The sequence below is a fragment of the Mirounga angustirostris genome, unplaced genomic scaffold (genome assembly GCF_029215605.1).
Source record: "Mirounga angustirostris isolate CCGP_5_RB_7025 unplaced genomic scaffold, mMirAng1.0.hap1 SCAF_10, whole genome shotgun sequence".
In the NCBI taxonomy this organism is placed as follows: Eukaryota; Metazoa; Chordata; class Mammalia; order Carnivora; family Phocidae; genus Mirounga; species Mirounga angustirostris.
The window spans coordinates 49517512-49537080 of NW_026991718.1; the positions used below are offsets into that span (position 1 = coordinate 49517512).

At 56.0% G+C, this 19569-nt stretch overlaps 1 protein-coding gene across 1 annotated transcript; it reads right to left on the bottom strand.

Annotated features, from left to right (window-relative positions):
* Positions 1-901: 901 nt before the first annotated feature.
* Positions 902-19065, bottom strand: EMX1 (empty spiracles homeobox 1). The gene is made up of 3 exons (XM_045883760.3): positions 16601-19065; positions 10663-10847; positions 902-1390 (listed from the first exon to the last, which is right to left on the bottom strand). Exons 1-3 carry the CDS (start codon positions 17133-17135, stop codon positions 1223-1225), a joined length of 888 nt encoding a protein of 295 aa, XP_045739716.1. The 5' UTR covers positions 17136-19065; the 3' UTR covers positions 902-1222.
* Between the last annotated feature and the right edge of the window lie 504 nt (positions 19066-19569).

Genomic DNA, 19569 nt, shown 5'->3' on the forward strand with positions numbered 1-19569 from the left:
GGCTGTAGGTAAAGCCAAATAGGCGGCAGCTGAGTTTGGCCCCCACGGGTGGTGGTAATTGGTGATTGGTGAGAGGGTTGGGGAGCACATGGGAGGTGAAGAAGTGGAGACAGGTCTGGACGTTGTAAGGGAAAGGTTGTTAGGAAGACAGGTCTTGCTTTTTAAGGATGAAGGAAACCTTGATGTGTGACAGCAGGAGAGGCAAGTGGATGAGCAGAAGGGCAGATGAACTAAAGAGCTCAGTCGAGCCCTGCCTTGTTATTCTTTCCTGGCTAGAGGCCCTGCGTCCTTGGGGACCGGTTGTAGGCTCAGCCTTACACCCCAACGTGGAAGCTTTCATCTGCACGCGGGGGGCGGGGGGGAGGTTCTCCGGGGATAGATGAGCAGCCCGGTGGGGCCAGGACCTGGGGCTGGGATAGTCAACTTCTGTGAATGGTGCTCTGCCCCTAGCTCCCAATACTCCCTTTTTCTTCTAGTTTCTCCTCAATTGGAGGAGCCACCAGAGTCTCTCAGCATGCAGAAGTGGGCATGTTCTGTCTCTCCCCTAACCCACATGGGCGTTACCTACCGCTCAATAAGCTTGGAAAGATCAGAGCATAGATAGCCTCCCTTAAGACACAGGGTGGTCCTTCCCAATGTCTAGCCTTAGTTTCCCTTGCTCTAGAGCTGGAGCTAGAGACCAGGGTGGACCACCAACAGAGGAGAAAAGTTAATGAGTTGAGTCTCCCAGGCCCCACCCCAGGCTTCCAAGCTTGCTCTGCCAGTCCCCTCTGGTCCCCAGAGCTGGAATCCACCCCACCCCCCACCCCGGGGCTCACAGGCTCCGGCGGTGGAGCTGGATGCCCATGTCATTAAGAGAGAGACTTTTATTATTCCCATAGGGAAGGGAGATACAGGGGGATCACTAAGAACTACAGCGGGTGCCTGGAAAATAAATTAAAACAGAAACGCAGGAGATAAGAGAAGTGGAGAGTGGCTGTGGCCGGCGGCCTGCCCACGCAGGCGGGCTCTCTGAGGAAGAGGTGGAGGAGTCCCAGGCCTCAGCCAGCCCATTTCTTGTCCCTCTGTCAGTGGTGGCCCCAGGCTCCGAGCCCTGTGGGGCCGTGACTCGAGGCCTCCCCGAAGCCTGGCGGGGGAGCGGCCAGAGTCTAGCAGGGCCCACCCGGGGTCCTGGCCAGCAGCGAGCAGATGCTCTGCCCTCGTGGATCCGTGGCTGCCCACCCTAGTCATTGGAGGTGACATCGATGTCCTCCCCGTTGGCCTGCTTCGTGGCGATGCGCCACCGGTTGATGTGGTGGGAGCCCTTCTTCTTCTGCTCGGACTCAGGCCCCTCTTCTTCCAGCTTCTGCCGCTTGTACTTTGTCCTCCGGTTCTGGAACCACACCTTCACCTGGGCCGGGGAGGGAGGGGCAGAAGTAAGAAACACCCAGGAGGCCCCCAGAGCAGCTACTGGGGTCTCAGCACCCAGGCTGAGCTGGGAGCCAGATGGGGAAACCAAGGCCAGGGGCCTCTCCTCTGGCCACGCGCCACCTGCTGGATCTGAAAGACTACTCTTCCAGATGTGAATGAGGTGGGGCAGGGAGAGGGCAGAGTGAGGGCCAAGAGGGGCCATCTTCCAGTCCCTCTCAAGAGGAAAGGGAGCCATCACGGAGCTGCCGAGCATCCTGTAGCCAAAGCACAGTAGAGGGGAGGCATCCAGGCTCAGGAGCCCAGCAGACCTGGGTCCCTACCGCCTTCTAGAGAAGAGATAATCTCTCCTTCACGAGGTGGAGGTAAACAGTATTTTTAGGCGAACGTATGAAAAGCCATCACATGAGTCCTGATGAGCACCCTGTGGGTCTGATGTGCCCCCCACCCCCGGCCACCCTATGCTCTTTGCAGCGCAAAGAGGCAGAGGGGACATGGCTGCATAACCCCCCACACGAAGAGCAGTGCCCAGGACAGCCAGAGCACTCCTAGGGTCACAGACCCTTGCCACTCAAGGTTCCAACTCACACACCGTCCAGGTCAGTCAGTTTTTCTCCAGGGGACCCTGTGAGCAGGTGGAATTCCCCCCATCCCACATCAGAGGTTGAGCTGGGCAGGTGGGAAGGCTGGTCCCTCAGGGGGCAGCTACTCAGGGTAGTCTGAAACCCACCAGTGAGGCCTCCTCCTCCTCAGACAGAGGGGTGTCTGCAGCCCCACCTGAAGCAGTGCTCTAAACTTCCTGCCCCCAAAGTGCTGGCCTCTACAGCCCATCCAGATATGGGAACAGGTTCCATAGGAGAAATCGCAGGGTACAGAAGTGAGCTCCTCTTTAAACAGAGAGGGCTCCCTGCTTCTGTGTCAGGCAGTGAGAGTCTTGACAAGGGGAGGGTTCAAAAGCGGACAACTGTCTTCTGTGATGGGTGGTGGGGGCTTGGAGGGACAGGTCAACAATGCTAAGCTCACCTCCTCCAGGAAGCCTCCCCAGATTTAGCCGTATCTTTCATCACCCCTCACTTCTCCCGCCTCCCCAGCATTTGCTCCGTGTCCAGGAGACAGCCTTTAACATCCTCTTGTGTATGATCGAGGAGGGCTATCCCAGCTCCCTAACTAGACTTAGTGCTCGAGGACTGTGGAGGAAGCCTCACTCATCTGTCAGCTCCTCCTGACCTTGCAGTTCTTTACTTGGTCTTGCAGAGCCAGGCCATCCCCCCCATCCTCAGAGTTGGTAAAAATGGGCCCGGGTGCTGATCCTTTGCTAAGTTCCTTCCCTGCTCTGGGCTTAAGTCCTTCATCTGTAGGAGAGATGTTTTCTGGGGGCCTTGCAGCTCCAGGGCATCTCCTGGGCTTTTGCTCCAGAGGGTCCCTGGGGCAGGTGACGCAGAGATGGCAGGGTTACGAGACATGGATGGTGTCCTGAAAACGACAGCTCATTTGCAAAGCCAGTAGGTGCTGTCGGCTGCTGCTGGGTGACCCCTGGTGTCCTTGGCAGTGGTGAGTGGGAAGTCGTGTGTGTGGAATGACGGTGAGCACTTTGGTTTTGGCAGCATCAGTGACTGCTGAGGGAAGATCCTTGAACCCTGGGTGGGGCCAGGGGCAGTCCTCAGAAGACAACCCTTAGTGCAGCTGCTAGTCCCTGAGAATGGCGGAAAGGCAAGGCTGTAGCCATAAAGCTAGGCGGTGGCGGCCAAAAGCAGGCCCGGCATCAGGGCCCTGGGAGCACTTCCCTGCCCAGGGCGCTCTACCTTCACCTTCCCAGACACCACCCCCTGTCCGCTTCATGGAGCCCACCCAATCCAAGGCTTCCCCTAATAGCACCTCCTCCCCAGGGTCTGCCCTGCCCTTAATGTTAGAGCACTGGATGGGGGTGGGGGCAGCCATCCAGGGACAGGAAGAAATGAGGCACATGGCCTCAGTGGATGGTGTAAGAGGAGGATCTTCTTCCCTCATCTCTAAGGCAGGGTGCAAACCCATCGCCTGCGTGTCTCACCTCAGACAGACAAAGGAAAACAGTAGATACTCTGGGTGCAAAACTTCTAGATCCCATAACCATCTTTCCTTGGGTACAGGGCGGGCTGGGCTCTGGGTGGTTCTCAGCACAACCACGTCTGGCCCCTGCCCGGCCCCGGCCCCCTATCCTAGAGCCCACTGACACTATGCCAGCCAGTAGGTGGGTGAGCGCCTACGCAAGGCATGTGCGTGACTCAGGCCTGGATGCAGGGCTGGAGCAGCATTCTTGAGAGCCCAAGGGGCTGGCCGAGGCCTAAGCGTGCCCAGCCTAGTGATGGGGCAACCCGGGGAAGCTCTGGGCAACACCAGGACGGCTGGCCCTCTGCTGCACCTTCTCCCTCTCACACACACTCCAAGTCTCCTTTCAGGAAGGAGGCTTATCTATAGTGGGATGGACCCAGCCTGCTACCCTGCCCCACAGCACTGGGCCGAAGAAGGAAAGTTATCAGTGGTGGAGTTCCAGGCACAGCTTATGTTTTCAGGCAAGGGCCAGCTTTCCTGGCACACCCAAATGAAAGGTGATCCTGAATATTTTCTCCATGAAAACAACCGGGGTCAAGGAGGCAGCTTTCTAGAAACAGGGAGGTAAACTGTCTCCCTAAGCAGACTGGCTATCTTGTGAACAGCCTTAGGCTGAATGACCAGATGCTGTTTACAAAGACTGTAATAACAGGGGGATGCTTATGACTTAATGATATCAGTGAAAAGGGCAGGATGCAGTTTGGGCACAGTGTGATCACAACCATGGGAAAACAAAATCTATGCATGGGGAAAAAAGACTAGAAGGAAATGTACTTAACGTGTGGGGTGACCTTTCTTCTTTCCACTTTTCCGTCTTTAGTGCATTACTGATAACAATTAAGTTATTTTTTTACTTAGAAAAAAGAAAAAGAATTGGGCTCTGAGTGTAGTAGGAGGCAAGAGTGACACCCCCATCACCTCTGTAGCCCAGCAAGGCAATCTGGGGTCACCCCAGAGCCCTTTCCCTGGAGGACAGAGGCCTTAGAAAGGAACCAGGTCATGCAGTGTGGCTCCCAGCTCTGTGGGAGCTAGCTTTGCGAGGCGGTCTTTATTCTGCACCTGCCTCCCCACCATACCCGCACACTAGCCCCCGAAGGCACAGTTGGGATATTGGCTGAAGGAACCCCTCCCCCATCTGTGTCTCCTCTGGGTTTGGAGAGAGGTTCCTTGTGGCCTCCCAAGTCCCCGCCTCACTGAATGTCTCAGTTTTTCAGAGAAGCCAGATCCTTCCAAGATTCTCCACTTTTGCCTGAGTTACCCCACCTGGAGTACTCTTACTTAGCCTTCAGAATCCTGCTCAGATGTTCCTGGGCTAGACCTGCCCCACTGCCTGTCTGTGCTTCCTTAGTTTTCCCTGTCTCAGCAACAGTGACCCAAGCAGTGGGTTCATGCACCTGCTCGAACCTCTGTCTCCTCATCAGGCCGTGGGAACCTGGAGAACCAGAGCAGTGTAGTAGTCTACGCTGGAGTCCCAGTGGGCACGTTCCAGTCTGTTCAGCAAGCTGGGCACAGGTGAAGTTCCTGGCACTGTGCTATTGGTTAAGAGGTGCCTGGGCCAGAACTGGAGAGCCCAAGAAAATCAACGATGGAGGGATCGAGGTCTAATCGGAAAAGGGGTTTGGGAAGTGCAATTGCTAGAGAGATTTTAGGCATAGTTCAGTGGACACTTCTCCAACAGGGTCAATTCTTAATCCTCCATGTTGTGGATTGGATTAACCACTTCTAGGGAGAATCTGGGGCAGGGAGGGAGACCTATTGTTGGGAGGCGCAAGGGTCAGCATGAATCAAACTGGATGAGGAAGGTGCTGTGGATGAATGAATGCATGCATGCATGCATTAATGCATTAGAGGACTGACTGATGTATGTATACATTAATGAAGGTGTGCATGTATTAATGGGCAAATGAATGGACAAAGGTACTAACACACAACCAAACTACAGCTCCAGCCAATTATTTCAGACTTTACTTTTGAATAACCTGCTATTTGAATGACCCAGATTTGGATCCCTTCATTTCCACTGGCCCCCAACTTTAGCCCATCCCAAATGGAAGAGTCTGTAGCTCCTGCCTGCATACTTTCAGGAGAATACTTGTCCTCAAGGAGTTCAAGTACCCTATCAAGGTAATACCCTCCTCTGCTAGGGATCCATTTCTTATTATTTGATCATATGAGCTCCTCCTACTCTCAGGGTCAAGCCCAATGCCATCCTAGACCCACCGAACTGAGGCCACCTCTGACTCCCCATCAACTATAGCCCAACTCATCCTAAGCCTTCTTGTCTCCTCCTCTGCCAGACCGTCCTGGATGCTTGCCCTCACTCTCAGAGAGACATCACAGAGTCATCTGCCTCTTCAGGACTAGGCCCTAGGGACTCACTCCAGTTTCCTTACCTCCCCTGCCCTGGCCTGCTTCCCACTGGACTCTGGAACTTGAGTGATGCAGAAATTCTTGGAGAAGAGCCAAGACTTGGAGAAGAGATGAGTCCATCTCAGAACAGACAGCGAGCTAGTAACAAAGGCCTCTTGACCTTTCCCTAAAATTCAAGTCATTTGGATATCTCCTTCTCATCCAACCCTTAAAAAGCAGAGTTTTTCAGAGCAGGAATGGACCCCAAGAAGTCTCCTTACCAATGCCCCTGGGGGGAAAAACCCATAGGCAGGTTACCATACACTCCTTCCTTCTAAGACCTCCCCACCTGTTCTTGGGCCCCAAGACGGTGGCCAGACTTGACACCTACTGCTCCGTCTTAATCCACCTACTTCAAACCCTCCCCTTCCTTCCCACCAACCTAGAATCCTATGCATCGCTCTAAGCCTTCTGGGCCTGAGGTCTTCTGGGAAACTTCCACCCATGCAGGTCTCCCCTCACTTCCCTCAGCCCACAGCTGTGACTTCAAGGAGACTCCAGGCACTTGTTGTGCATATTCTGCATGTGTGCACACTTTACATTTTGCCCCCATTACTAAAAGAGGAATCTCCAAGGCTAAGGACTCCATTTCCACACCCCTTTCCCTCACAGCTCAAATGAACTCAAAGCCAGAGAAGGTGAAGAAACACCTGCTAAACTGTTCAGAGCAGGAGGGGCAGCTGGAAACACTGACCACTTGGTCAGCCTGGAGCAACCAAAGGCTTTCTCTCATTCCCCATAACACTAACGTGCCACAGAAGCACCCGAGATGCATTCTACGCCGTGTGCATATATGATATCACCTGACCTTTGGGCATCAATCACACTGCCTGTACGTGCCCCACACTGTAGTACACACATGTTACACACACCCATTACTCACACACACACACACACACACACACATTCACTTCCACTCACAGCTCTGATCTGACCCAAATCCGGGTCTGCCCCACCAGGACTGAAGCTTAGATGGGCATCATCCAGTCATCTTGGGTCAGACTCTGAGGCTGCACCATGGCGGTGAGGAGCAAGTAATCAGAGCCAGAAAGGAGAACTAGCCCTTTCCCGGGACTACTCCCTCCACTTCCTGGATTGACCGGTGGCCCAACTCTCAACCAAACATACTAACCTGCCCCAACAAAGAAGTTTGGGTTGCTCACCTCCCAACACTCCATACAAAAGCTTTGCGCATACAGAGACCCCTGGGCCCTGGATTAAGACCCACACACTGATTTCCTTAACCCTACCAGGAGTTTTATCCCCGAACTGGTGGATAAAACTGGATCATCTAAAATAAAGTGCAAGGGAAAAATAGAAAACAGAGGGAAAGGGAGGGGTCAGTGACTACAGAAAGCAAGGGAAATGATTGATAAAGTTAACACATGGATATGTGTACAATCAAAAGAAATTTGCCTATTCATTCAATACATGTTTATGGAGCATCGACTCCTTGCTCGTCACTGAGCCAGACCGTAGGGTATAGAGAGAAACAGGAAGGCTTGACCTCTGGCTCCCAAAGCTGGCCTGTTGTTCATCAGAATTACCCAGAGAGCTGTTTTAAAAACACTTCCTGGATCCTATCCTGGAACTCCTAAGAGAATCTCCTGAATGGGGCCTGGGAATCTGTATTTTAAGATTTTCTTGCGAGATCCATCTAGCCAGTCTACAGAGTGACATTTGGACACAGTAGATAATTTCACAGCAGCAAAGTCTTATGTGTATTATGATATATGGGAGATGTATTATGAGCTCTGAGAACTTGGAGGAAGCATCATATAGAAACACAGAGAAGTAGAATATAGATGAGCCAAAAACACGGAGCTGGGAAGAACCACGGAGTTCATTTCATCAAATCTTACAGATACAGCAATGTAGGCCCACAAAGAAGACAAAGGTAGAGCTGATGACTGATAAGCAAGCACTAGCAGGCTTATGAATATGCTGTTACTAGCTACCGAGATCTATAGAGATGGCGACTTGAGATGAATGGTAGATACACAGAAGATAAAACAGAATAGAGGATAAGGAAATAATCAGCAGTTGGGTAATTGAGAACTATTGTTAGGAAGAAGAAGACCGTAATTAATAGAAAATAGGAAATATAAGTTAACCAGCTTTGGAGAGGCAGTTTAATGAGATCAGACAGAAGTACGTGGCTAGATATAAAACAGCTGTCTGTGCAAGATGGATTGGAGAGCTCCAAGAGACAATGTAGATACTGACAGTAGAAATAGATGGTAGGGGACTGATGGTAGAGACGGACGCCTGATAAATAGCCAATAGTTGGAAATGACAGGTAGGCTTGCCCAGTAAATACTGAAAGATGGATAATTAATTAGATAGCCTAAGTCTAAATAGTAAGTTACAAGAGGGACAGAAAGACAGCTATGATGATGAAGGAGACCAGATATGGCAGAAGAAACACTAGACTAAGTCAGGATTCCCAGGTTAGGGGCTTACTGTAACACTAACTTGATATATATACTACTTTAAACAGAGGGAAGGGAAGGACTGGGGATGAGAATTAATATTATTTGAGTTCCTATTGGGTACCTTTAATCCTTAAACAATATATTTTCCAGATGAGAAAATCAGAGCTCAGAGAGGTTGAGTAACTCACACAAGGTCACACAGTTAATTAGCAAGGAGGCAGATAATGAAATCCAATCTGCTTGCCTAGGGAGCTCTGCCCAATCCATCTCTCTATCTCAGAGTCCTCACCTGAAAAGATGAGCCTCTACAGGATGGTTTCTCAGGCTCAAACCTCCCATAGTTCTATTGTTTTTTTTTTTTTGTTCAATATGCTAAAACCAGCTCATCTATAGATAGAACAAGATTAGACATGAGTTTTGATAGTTGAGCTGGATATACCATATTATTCTATCTGGTTTTCTTTTAAATATGTTTGAAACATAATAAAATGAAGGAAACAATCATTACATTTACTAACTGGCATTGTTGGGAGCAAATAGGCAGCTAGATTCGGTTTGAAAGAAACAATTAAAAATGCTCTCACTGAGCTAAAAAATTGGAAGTTTAAAAAACAATGACATTATTTCAACAAGTGTTAAATCTGTGGGTGGGAGCATTATAAACCATTTTGTTTTCTTACACTTCTGCAATTAAAATTTAATACCTAATACTTTTTAAATGATGTTAACTATAAACACCATTCTTAAATTGACACCTTGTTTTAGACAACAATTTTAAAACACTGTTTGCCAGGAGGGAACGGGGTATTATTTTATTAACTTGTTTTTTTTTTAGCATGTATTTCTTTAAAACGTTTTAAAAATTAACTCTGTTGTTTTGTAAGCTTTATCTCTGCAGTTAGAACAGCCCAAAAAGCATGGGTTCTACAGTGGAGAGGAGAGCAATATGTGATTAAATGGGGCATCGGACAGATAAGACATCTTGACAATAGAAACCAAAATAGGACGCAAGGACCAGCGAGTGATGTCTGCCAGGGGAGCTGAGGAGGCACTTAGGGTCTGGACTCCCCCACTGGGCCCCCTTCCTATCTTCACTAATCCCCGGAGACCCCAGGCTGCCCCCTTCCCCCCAGACGCTTCCTCATGGGACTAGGATGGCAGGTAGTAGGGGCCAGAGCAGCAAGAAAGGGGAGAGGGTGACAAAGAGCCAGCAGGGCGGGAGCCGCAAGGAGGCGAGCAGACCCCCCTCATCTGCACATCTGGGAGCTGTGAGGGACTTAAGGGAAGAAGGTCTCCCCAGGCCCATCCAGACGCGGAAATCGGCCTCCAGGGCAGCAACCAGCCCCTACAGCACAGCGGCTACTCCCAGGGACCAAGAGCTTAGGTGGTGTTTCCAGGCAGCAATTATTTATGGCAGTTTTTACAATAAACCCAAATCTGCCTCCCTATAACTACAATCTAGTTCTTTAAAATTTTCTTTTCTTAATTATCAATTACAAAAATACTACGTGGTTACTGTAATTTCACCCAGGTCAAAACCTCTCCAACGCCATTAGAGTTCGTTCCCTCCCCAACTCAACAGCCCTTCAAGCGTGTGAACACAGTCCCTGAGTCCCCGCATCTACTTTCCCACCATTCCCAGGTGCCTCACAGGTCTGCGCGCCCCAAACACCAGTTTCCAGAGCCCTACCAGCCTGCCTGCGCAGAGATCAGCGCCACCCTCGGACCCCAAGCAGGGCTGGCCCCTGCCTGGCTAATTCCTCTGCTTCTGATGTTCGTAGCCTGACGACACGCGGGCTTTCTCCCCACACCACATCCGCTGGTGGGCAGCCAGGCCCCCGCCAACTCTGCCCATGAACAGCCGCAAAGCCGGGGCGGGGAAAGGCCCGGGCCTCCCGCAGAGCCGTGAGCACCCGCGAAGAGCGGCCGCCACCACGGGGCTGAGACGGCTCCAGTGGACACTGGGACAGCTCGGGAGTGACTGCGGCGTGGGGCTCCACGCCCTGCCTCCTCCTGAGAACCTGGCGCCTCCCGTGGACTTTGAGAGCAGGCTGGGTTGTGGTTTGCTTCCAACCTCCTGGGGGGTGCTTGGAGCTTGACAGCAGTCCCGCGGCCTCCGCGAGGCCAAACGCAGCGGGTGGGAAGGGGCTCTCGAGCGGGCCTTGCAGGAGGGCCGCGGGGGGGCGGGGAGGGTGGCTTGTGGAACCGGGTGGGACGGGGCTCCGGGGAAGGCGGGGGCGTGAGACTGGGCCCCTCTGCACCTGCCCGCCCCCACCTCCACCTGGGCTCGCGGGCGAGCGCGCGCCGGCCGGGTGATTTTTACCTGCGTCTCCGAGAGGCTGAGGCTGCCGGCCAGTTGCTTCCGCTCGGCGCCCACCACGTAGTGGTTCTTCTCGAAGGCGCGCTCCAGCCGCAGGAGCTGCGAGGGCGAGAAGGCCGTGCGGATCCGCTTGGGCTTGCGCGCGAAGGGGCCGTGCAGCAGCAGCCCGTCCTGGGGCACGTCGCTCGCTGCGGCCGCGCCGCCGACGGCAACACAGCAGGTACAGACAGAGAGAAGGGGCGCGCGGTGAGCCGCAGCCCGGCCGCCGGGCCGCCCGCGGGAGCCGGCCAAGCCCGGCCCTCTGGCCCCGCTCGCAAACGCCCTCGGCGCTCCGTTACCCTCTCCAATCCTGGACTCCCGCCCCCACTTCTCCCCTTTCCCTTGTGCCACCCCTTGCTTAAGTCCACTCCTCTCGCCTCCCCCAGTACTTCCCTAGGGTTCCAGAGCTACCCCGTCGGTCGCCGGAGGCCTGGAGGAGCCGAGCAGCGGCTCGCTCTTTGGGCCAGGAGGAGGGCCCAGGCCTAGCGAGGCGCCAGCCGGCCCAAATCCACAGCGCCTGGAGCAGCGGACGAGGCCGGGAGGTGGGAAAAGTCCCTTGGCTCTCTTTGTCCCCTGACCCCGTCCTATCTCCCTCAACAAGAGTAGGGACAGAGCTGAGTGTCAGGAAGGTGGTAAGGGGAACAGTGAGGCTGCTAAGCACCCTCATGCCAAACACTTTCAGGAACTAGAAGGGACCCAAGGCACTCTCTTTTCACACCTGTTTAAACCACCCCTGCAGCTAAAAATGCTCAGGCTGCTAGCCCTTTGAAAATTCCTGCCAACAGGCCCAGGCTCTACCTTGCAAGTGGTAAAAATAGGCCAGCTGCTACCTCAGTGTCCAGGCAACACCTGAAGGTCCAAGGTCAGGCTTCTTCCACCCCCCTCCCCGCCTCTCTCCCCCAGGCCTTCAGGTAAAGCCCACTCCCCCCAGGAGACTTCTACTGTTCTCTGGTGGGAAAAGGCCTTGCTTCATCCCTGAATAGTCCCGTGCTGAAGAAACACGTGTATAAATATCTAGATGTCATCTTTCTCTCTAATATATATAGATATAGATATATTGGTTTCTGCATGGGCGTGTGTAAATATATGCTCCAGCCTCCCTACTGTCTTTTTCTCCCATCTACCATACAGGATTTTCAAAGAGTGTGATTGTCCCTTGGCAAATGTTGGCCATCATGGGAACTCAGCTCCTACATGCAGGAGGAGGGGTTGACACTGGGTTGGACAAGGCCCAGGTGGTGAGGTCAGGAACTACAAAAGCCAAAATAAACTTCCACCCACAGCCCCACGCTCAATACCCCCTCCCCCCGACTAGGCCTTCACACAATCTCTGGCTTGGTTACACATGCTCTCAGATGTGAAACAGGCCCTGACATCACCCGTGGATTCTCATGCAGTGGCACATATCAGTACCCCTGACCCACTGACAAGGAAGAGCCCTAGAAGGAATGTTTTCACACAGTTAGCTGTTGAGATTGACTGATCCAATTAATTTCTTCAGAAATGGCCCCACTGGTTTTACCCAATTTGACCTGTTGTTTTGTTTAAGGCAATTGTTTGGATCTCAAGTGACATCTTCCATCTCTGGAAATAACCCCTGTAAGTGAAGTAAGGGCACATAATTGAGATGCTATTGCTAAAACTCTCCAGGTAACTGTTCTGTCCCTCTGCTGGTGGAAACTGACTGGCATTACTTTTGCCAAGTCCTTGGGCTTTGGACGCTTACACAGGTGAACTTTATTGCTGGGGTCTTCTCTGGAACAAGGTTACCAGAGGGGAGGTAAAGTCCCCTGACAATCACTTTCCCGTTTCAAAAGTGGCTGGATCTGTGCAGCTACAAAAGGGAATGGCATCACATCCTGGGGAGATGGAGGGGGACACTCTGCCCAGTGAGCCCTTCAAGGTGGAGGCAGGCCCAGGGCTGTTAGGCCTGACTGGAGGAAGTTTAACTGCTGGTGGTGGAGGGGATAGATGATCAGGGGAGGTGTCTGGCATAGAGGGGTAAGAAGGAATGAAAGGAGGAGCCTGATCCAAGTAGGAATAAGAAAATCTTAGGTGGGTACCAGTATGATAGGCCAGAGAAAGGTGGGAGAGGTGGGTGGGAAGCAGACACTTCTTGCTGATGTTAAATTGCTTCAAAAAACGGCATTGTTCTGAGCCTGGGTGAAGTCCCAACAGTGGTTTTTCCTCTAGACAGGTGAGCTGGACAGGGAGAAGGCCTCACTCATCCCAGAGTTCACAGGGTTGGCCTCAGCAGCTCAACTGGCCCAGGCTGGTCAAAAGTGAGGTGGCAGCCTGGAGAGACCCTGTGGATGGGAGTGAACGGGGTGCAGGGGTGTCAAGGACAGTCTGTGGCTGAGAAAGCAGGACTGCAGTCTGCCTCGGTGTGTATGACTTAATGGCTCTTTTGTAATTCTGAGAGTATGTGTTGGTCCCTTGCGTGGTGTTCTCTGTGTTTGTCTTTATAAACCCAAACTGGAGGATGGAAGCAACAAGCTTACTCTGCCCTTCTGACATACACACATCCCTTTGCCTCAAGTCTGGGTATTTTAGAAAAAGCTAAGTTGCTTGGTTTACTGTCATGTCCTGTTGGGGCAGATAGAATGTATCCTTCAGTCTATGTCTACATGTAGGGGCAGAAACATAGGGGTCCTTCTGACCCAACCACGAAGAAGCAAGGGGCAGGAAAATGACTCAAGATACTGAAAAGTGATCACAGATAGGATTTCAAAAGAAGCAAGGCTTTTTTCCTGTAAGAAAGAGGGGGTTTAGTGCAAAACTAACTATCCGGACAAACTGATCGATAGCTCTACGTTTCTGTAAGGACAGAGTGATGCTTTGGGGGCCTGTGTTCCTGGGCCCCTCTCATTATGGCAATCCCTACCACAGCTTCAGTTTCCCTTAACTGGACCACAAGAGCGGAACAAGCTTGGGGCTGGGGCCAGTGTGGCCTGTTTCCATGCAGTAGTTCTCGCCTGGGGCAGTGGATTGTCCGTTTCCGACAAGGAGAGGTGGGAAAGTGGAAGGAGGCTGACTTAGCCTTCCCGGGAGCCAGGAGGAACTGAACCCCACCCCGTTTTCCTCCAGCCTCGCGATGCAGGCCCTTTCAAGGCAAATACTGGCAGTAGAGACTCCCAGGACGGAGGTGGCGGGAGGTGGGAGCTAGCGATCCGGAGTGCGGGCGCTCGCCCCTGCACTCCCTCCTGGAGAGGCCACGGCCCGCCGGCTGGGCGGAGGAGCCTGGGGCGACGAGTGGGCGAGGCCGGCCGAGCTGCGGAGATAACCTCATTCCCCCTCCTCCTGGCGGAACAAAGGCGCCCTTTGAAGCACCGGCCCATTACCAACGCGGATCCCTGAGGGTTGGGGCTTCGCGGGCCCCCTCCGGACGCCGTTCCCGGTCTGGAAAGTTCCTGAGCCCGAGAAACGGCACCGAAGTGCGGCTAACTCCCGGTCTCCGCCGGCTCCTCCCCTTCAGGCCTCGAAGGCCACCAGCCTCTGAATGCCGCCGCCTGATCCAGACCCTCCCGCGTGGGCTCTTCCTCTTCCACCGCCTCGCTCAGCGGAGAAGCCGCTTCCCCGCGCGCCGGCCCGCGCTGCCGGAGGGCGCTGCGCACGGAGCGCAGACATGTTCCTTTTCGTTCGTGTAGGGTTTCGTTTCTTGCATTAAAACGGGGCTGAAATGAGCATCGCGGAGACCCGGTTCTCTAGAAAACGCGGCGCCGGAGGGCCTGGGACGGCTCGGCCCGCAGCCCCGAGGTCCCGCTGGGACCGCCCGGCTCACAGCTGCCGGGGCGCGCACCGTCCCCCACCGGCGACGAAGACCGGACCCAACGCCGAAACGTCTCAGGGTCGGAAAAGTCCTTCCGTGTCCAACGGATTTCCGAGTTCAAAAATGCGGCCACACATGGCTCCATCTCCGCGTCCAGACACGGTTCTTGAGGGAAAAATCCAACCGTTTTTGCAACTCGACAACGTGCCCGCCGGGACTGATGGCTCAGGGAACGGCGGCAATTTCTGAGAAGGTTTTTTTCGGAGAATTCATCTGGCCTCGCTTGGCTGGGAATGCTCAGAGCCGGAGCTGGATCTGTCGCGAGGTGTCCCCGGCCCTCGGCGCCCGCGCCCGCGGGGACGAGGCCAGAGGCGGGAAAAGCAGCGAGGAGGGCGTGGGGCGCCGGGTCCGAAGCCGGGGGCGCTGCCGGGGCCGCCGGGGAGGCCATCCCCGGATGAGCAGAGACCACAGGGCTTGGGACCGGCTCTGCCCTCTCCTCAGAGCCCCTGTCTCTGCACCAGCCTCTTAACCACGGGTCCCCCTACTGCCCGGGCCCGACGGTTCAGAAATAGCCGAGACTCTCAGATCGGCCCATGGGTGCCAGGTTTTGAGACCCAGGCTGGGCTGGGCCAAAGGAGCACCGAGGCGGTTTACTCAGTTTTGAATAAAACTTCATTCATTTATAGCAGTAAACAATGGTTATAATTGACAGGTCTCATGCCCAAAGCGGCTGACACCATAGGCTCCCTCCCTCACCCCCTGATTTGGGCAAATCTTTGAAATCGCAGGGGAGACAAGTCTGCCCACAAAAATTCTTGTTCAAGTAATTACAGTCTTTTATATTGTGGGATCTGCTGGGTCAGTATCTACTGGTCAGATGGGACTAAGCAAATTGACAAATTGGACCAGGAAAGTGGCTTTCCGTGAAACAGCTCAGTAGCTATAGCCAAAGCTTCAAAAGATCATTTTTCTTCTGTTATCTAAATAATGGTACCAAGCATCTGGTTTACTTTGACTGTGTAGACGGCGGTTTATCCTCAGATTAGGTTGGCAGCCGAAGCTCTAACCATATCCTTTTCATTTGTTTCACTAAAAGCCGGGTTACCTAGCTCTGAGTTATGGAACCTCAAAAGGCTGGGGTCCAGTCCCGTCTACACTAACAAAATAAAACTGGAAACTAAAGCAATTACTGCATAAATTAAGGCCACTCTTAAAAAAAAAAAAAAAGACAAGAAAAGAGAAACAAACTTTAACAAATTCAAGGAAGAAAACGAACTCCAGCAAATGCAACTCTCTTTCCTTCGGGAAAGTCAGATAATTGAAACATGTGTGTGCGTTTGTAAGGCCAGTGGGGGATCTTCATTAGCAAACCTATTGCCCAGTGAAGACGTGGGAGCTCGGTTAGCCTACGACCTTATAAGCCCTCTGCCCCCGCCCCCTGCCTGGGAGGACAGCCGTCGGTCCCGCAGCAGCCGGGTAGGCGCAAGGCGAAGGAAGCCGGTTGCTATTGCAACCCTTCCCGGCCCTGGGTCCGAGAGGCACTTGTGACTTGAAGAAGTCGGGTCGAGGTTGGTGAGAAACACCCCAAGACGGTGGAGCACTCCACACTGAACATTAACTCTCCAGTTTGCCCTTCCTGCTGCCCCTTCTCTCCGCAGACCCGGGGCACGCGGGTGGACTTTGCCCTGCTCGGACGCGCCAGCGAGGGCGATATCTGGGAATTGGTGGTGGATGTGCGAGCGAAGTAGGGTCCCAGGTCCAGCCCGGGCAGAGGGAGGGGGCGGCGGGCGCTGCGCTCCCTGGGCTGGGACTGGCTCAGCCCGGAGAGATTCTGGCAGGCCGCGGGGAGGATCAGGAGAGGCTCCAAGGAGGCGCCCGGGCTTGGCGTCCGAACCCGCACCGTTTCTGGGCAAGCCTGGCTGTCCCAACCTGGCTCTCTGGGAGCAAACCCAACGCCCCAGGAGCGCATATGGATCCGGCGCGGCTCTTCCCCGTTTGGGAATCGGCCTCTGCGGACCCCACAGCCTTGTTTCAACAACTTCTGAACAGCCCCGCACGCCCCCGAGCCTCCCCCGCGCCACCGCAGCGCCGGCGCTGGCCGGCCGCCTAAGCGGGCACAGCATGGGCACTCACCCTGGAAGCGGTGGCCGAAGAAGCGGTTCCGCAGGACCCAGGGGTAGAAGTGCAGAGGGTCCCGGTGCTGGGCGCCGAAGAAGGAGTGCGGGGGCTGCAGCGGGGAGGCGCCCAGCTGGTGCGCCGGGTGCACGGTCAGCGCGGGGTGGTTCATGGCCTCGGGGAACACAAGCTCGGGCCCACCGTATAGCGAGCGACCGGCGCCCGCGGCGGCGGCGGCGGCGGCGGCGGCAGCGGGGAAGCCGCTCACGAAGGCCGCCTCGGCCGCGCCGGGGTGAGGGTAATTGAGCGCCGTGGGCCGGAGTGGCTCCTCCGAGGCGGCCGCCGCCAGGGGATGGGAGCCGGCGCCCCCGCCGCCAGAGCCCCCGCCGGTGCCGCCGTCCTTGGCTACCAAGGACTCGATGGTAAAGCCGCGCTTGGCTGTGGGCTGGAACATGGTCGCGGTCGCCAGAGCCGAGCGAGGCAGCCGGGCTCCGGGGAGCGCTCCGCGTCCTGGCGCCGCCGCCGTGCGGGGTGTGCACCCAGCCAGGCACATGCACACACACCAGCACCCCTCACCTCCCCCGCCCGCCCGCCCGCGCTCAGACCCTGCCGGCGAGCCAGGCGCGGAGAGGCGAGGGGCGTGAGAGCGAGCGAACGCGGAGTCGGGCCACGGCGCGCAGCTAGGCGCGCCGGCCTCTGGGGCCGAGCGGGCAGCTCCGGGCGCGGGCACTGGCGCGGGTTCCGTGCGATGCTGCGAGCTGCCTCTACGGCCTGGGGGCTGAGCCCGGCCCCCTCCCTCCCGAGTCCAGCCAGGACAGACCCCCGCCCCTGGTCCTCCCAGCACTGCCCAGCTCAGCCTCGGCCGCTGCGCTGCGAGGCGCGAGTTAGCCGGCACCTGCCCCGCGCTCGCCCATTGGCCGCCGCTCACCTGCCCCAAGGTGGGGGGCGGGGCGGGGCGGGGCGAGGGACGGCGGGTGGGGAAGGAGCCAGCAGTCGGAGGCAAAAAGCGGACTGGAGCCTTTGCCGGGCTATCTAGGCCTCCCCCCACCCCCCACCCGCCCCTCGCCACAGGCTTCTCTTCGCGTCTCTGCCCTTTCAGCTGAGTCTGGCGACCTCCCCAACCGTCTCAGCCCACGCGGGACCCGAAGAAGGCGTCCGAGGGGCCTGGGGCTTGGGAGAAACTCCAACCCCACTTCCCGATGTGTAACTCAGTTGAACCCTCTCCAATTCATCCTGGGATGTCGTTTCAGTTCTCAGACAACTTGGATCCGAGTGGAGGGAGGGTGTTTTTTGCCCAGTAAATACGTGCTCCGATAACCAGGGCACTGCTCCCCTGGCCTCCCGGGCCCTCCCGCTCACCCACCGTCTGTCTCCTGGGCCGCGGTCTGAAAGCCGCGGCCTTGTTCGTGAGGCTTCGCGTTTTCTGAGTGTTGCGGGGGACAGCTCCAGAAAGGGGACGCCCAGTTCTTTTCACAAGGGGCCAGGCCGGGGACAGCGCGAGAGGAGTCGCCGGAGTGGTCACTTTGCAGACCTCAAGCCGCAAATCCGGGTTCGGAAGCACCTCCTTGGCCCAGCCACGGCGGCCGCGCTCTGCTCGCACCAGGACGGCGGGCCTCAGCGCAGGGCGATCTGCTGCTTTCCTCGCCTTCTTTCGTCGTGGGGCTCAGGTGCAGGCGGGCCGGGCCGGGCCCGGGCCTCGGGCCTTAACTTGGAGCTGGCCGAGCAAGTCGACCCTTCCTCCAAGAATACACACACCAGCCATCCCGGGAACGCAGCAGCCGCCTGGCCTCCCCTGACCCTCACCTTCCACCTGCGACCGCGGAGCAGCGGACGACTCTGCTCCGTCAGGTTTCCATTTCTTGCAATAATTTCCTGGGGGTGAGAGGGTGAGGAGAACCAGTACTCCGCAAACTTTTTCACCGGGGCCTTCCAGGCCGCTGGAAACACCGCACCGAGGCCTAGGAGGGCGCTGGGCGGTGGTGGGGAGGCTGGGACCCGGACCCTGCCAGCGCACTGCAAGGAGGGGACCGCAGCGCGCTCCGCTTCCGCGCCGCCGCCGGGGTCAGTCGGGGCGGCGCGGCCACGGCCGGGTGCGCAGATCCGGGCCGGGCCTGCCGGCGCCCCGAGACCAGGGGTTCCGCGTGCCGCGTGACTCTGCAGGGACTCCAGGCCGGGTCTTGGGAGTGGCCCGCCTGAGCGCCGGGAGCCCTGGTCCGGGAGAGCGCTTCGGGCGCCCTCGTCGCCACAAAGCGGGTTAAAGTCTATTTTCCACTCGACTGCTCCGAAAAGCCCCCGCGCGCCGACGCCGTTCCGGCCCCCTTGGGCGAGGTGGGGAGGGGGCGGCGAGAGGGGGGAGGTGAGGCGACCGCACCCTACAGCCGTGCGCGTCCGGGGCAGCCCGGGGCCGAGCGCTGCGGAGCCGCGGCAGAAACGCCTGCGGAAGGAATCGTTACCGAATCCGCGGCCAGCGCCTGTGCCTCTTTTGCGACCTCTCCGGCTCTTTTTGGCTCTCTATACTGGCTGGTCTCTCTCTCTCTCTCTCTCTCTCTCTCTCTCTCTCTCTCTCTCTCGCCGGTTTCCGTTTCAGGCTGTCTATTCTCCCTCCCTGTCTCGCTGCTCCACCCCCCACCCCGACTTTTCATTTATTTCTTCCCCCTCCTCCTTTGCTCCAGCCTCAGTCCTGGAAAGGGAGAGCTCCTCCGGGTGGAGACCTAAGCAGGCCACAGCACTAAGGGGGCGAGGGTGCGGAGCTGGGCAAAGGCACAGCTTGAGATTTTCGCTTTATAGAGAAGGAGATGACTGGGTATTTTGTTGGAGCAAGATCCCCACGGGGACGCGGGTTCAGTTGGGTAAGCATTGCCTGGGCCTGTGCTCAGCGGCGACAGGGGGCTGCCACGGAGAAGACAGGAGCCCGAGCAAGTTTAACCCTGCCCAGGGCCTTGCGCCCCTAGCCGGAGATGAACCATCTGTCCAGCCGCAGGCCCTCA

Bases quoted from the DNA above. Each gene is read 5' to 3' on its own strand.
- EMX1 (XM_045883760.3), bottom strand. From the start codon at position 17,135: ATGTGCCTGGCTGGGTGCACACCCCGCACGGCGGCGGCGCCAGGACGC. The intron at 10,848-16,600 runs GTGAGTGCCCAT...GCGCGGCCGCAG, and splicing joins CTTCGGCCACCGCTTCCAGG to CGAGCGACGTGCCCCAGGAC. The intron at 1,391-10,662 runs GTAAAAATCACC...TCCCCGGCCCAG, and splicing joins TCAGCCTCTCGGAGACGCAG to GTGAAGGTGTGGTTCCAGAA.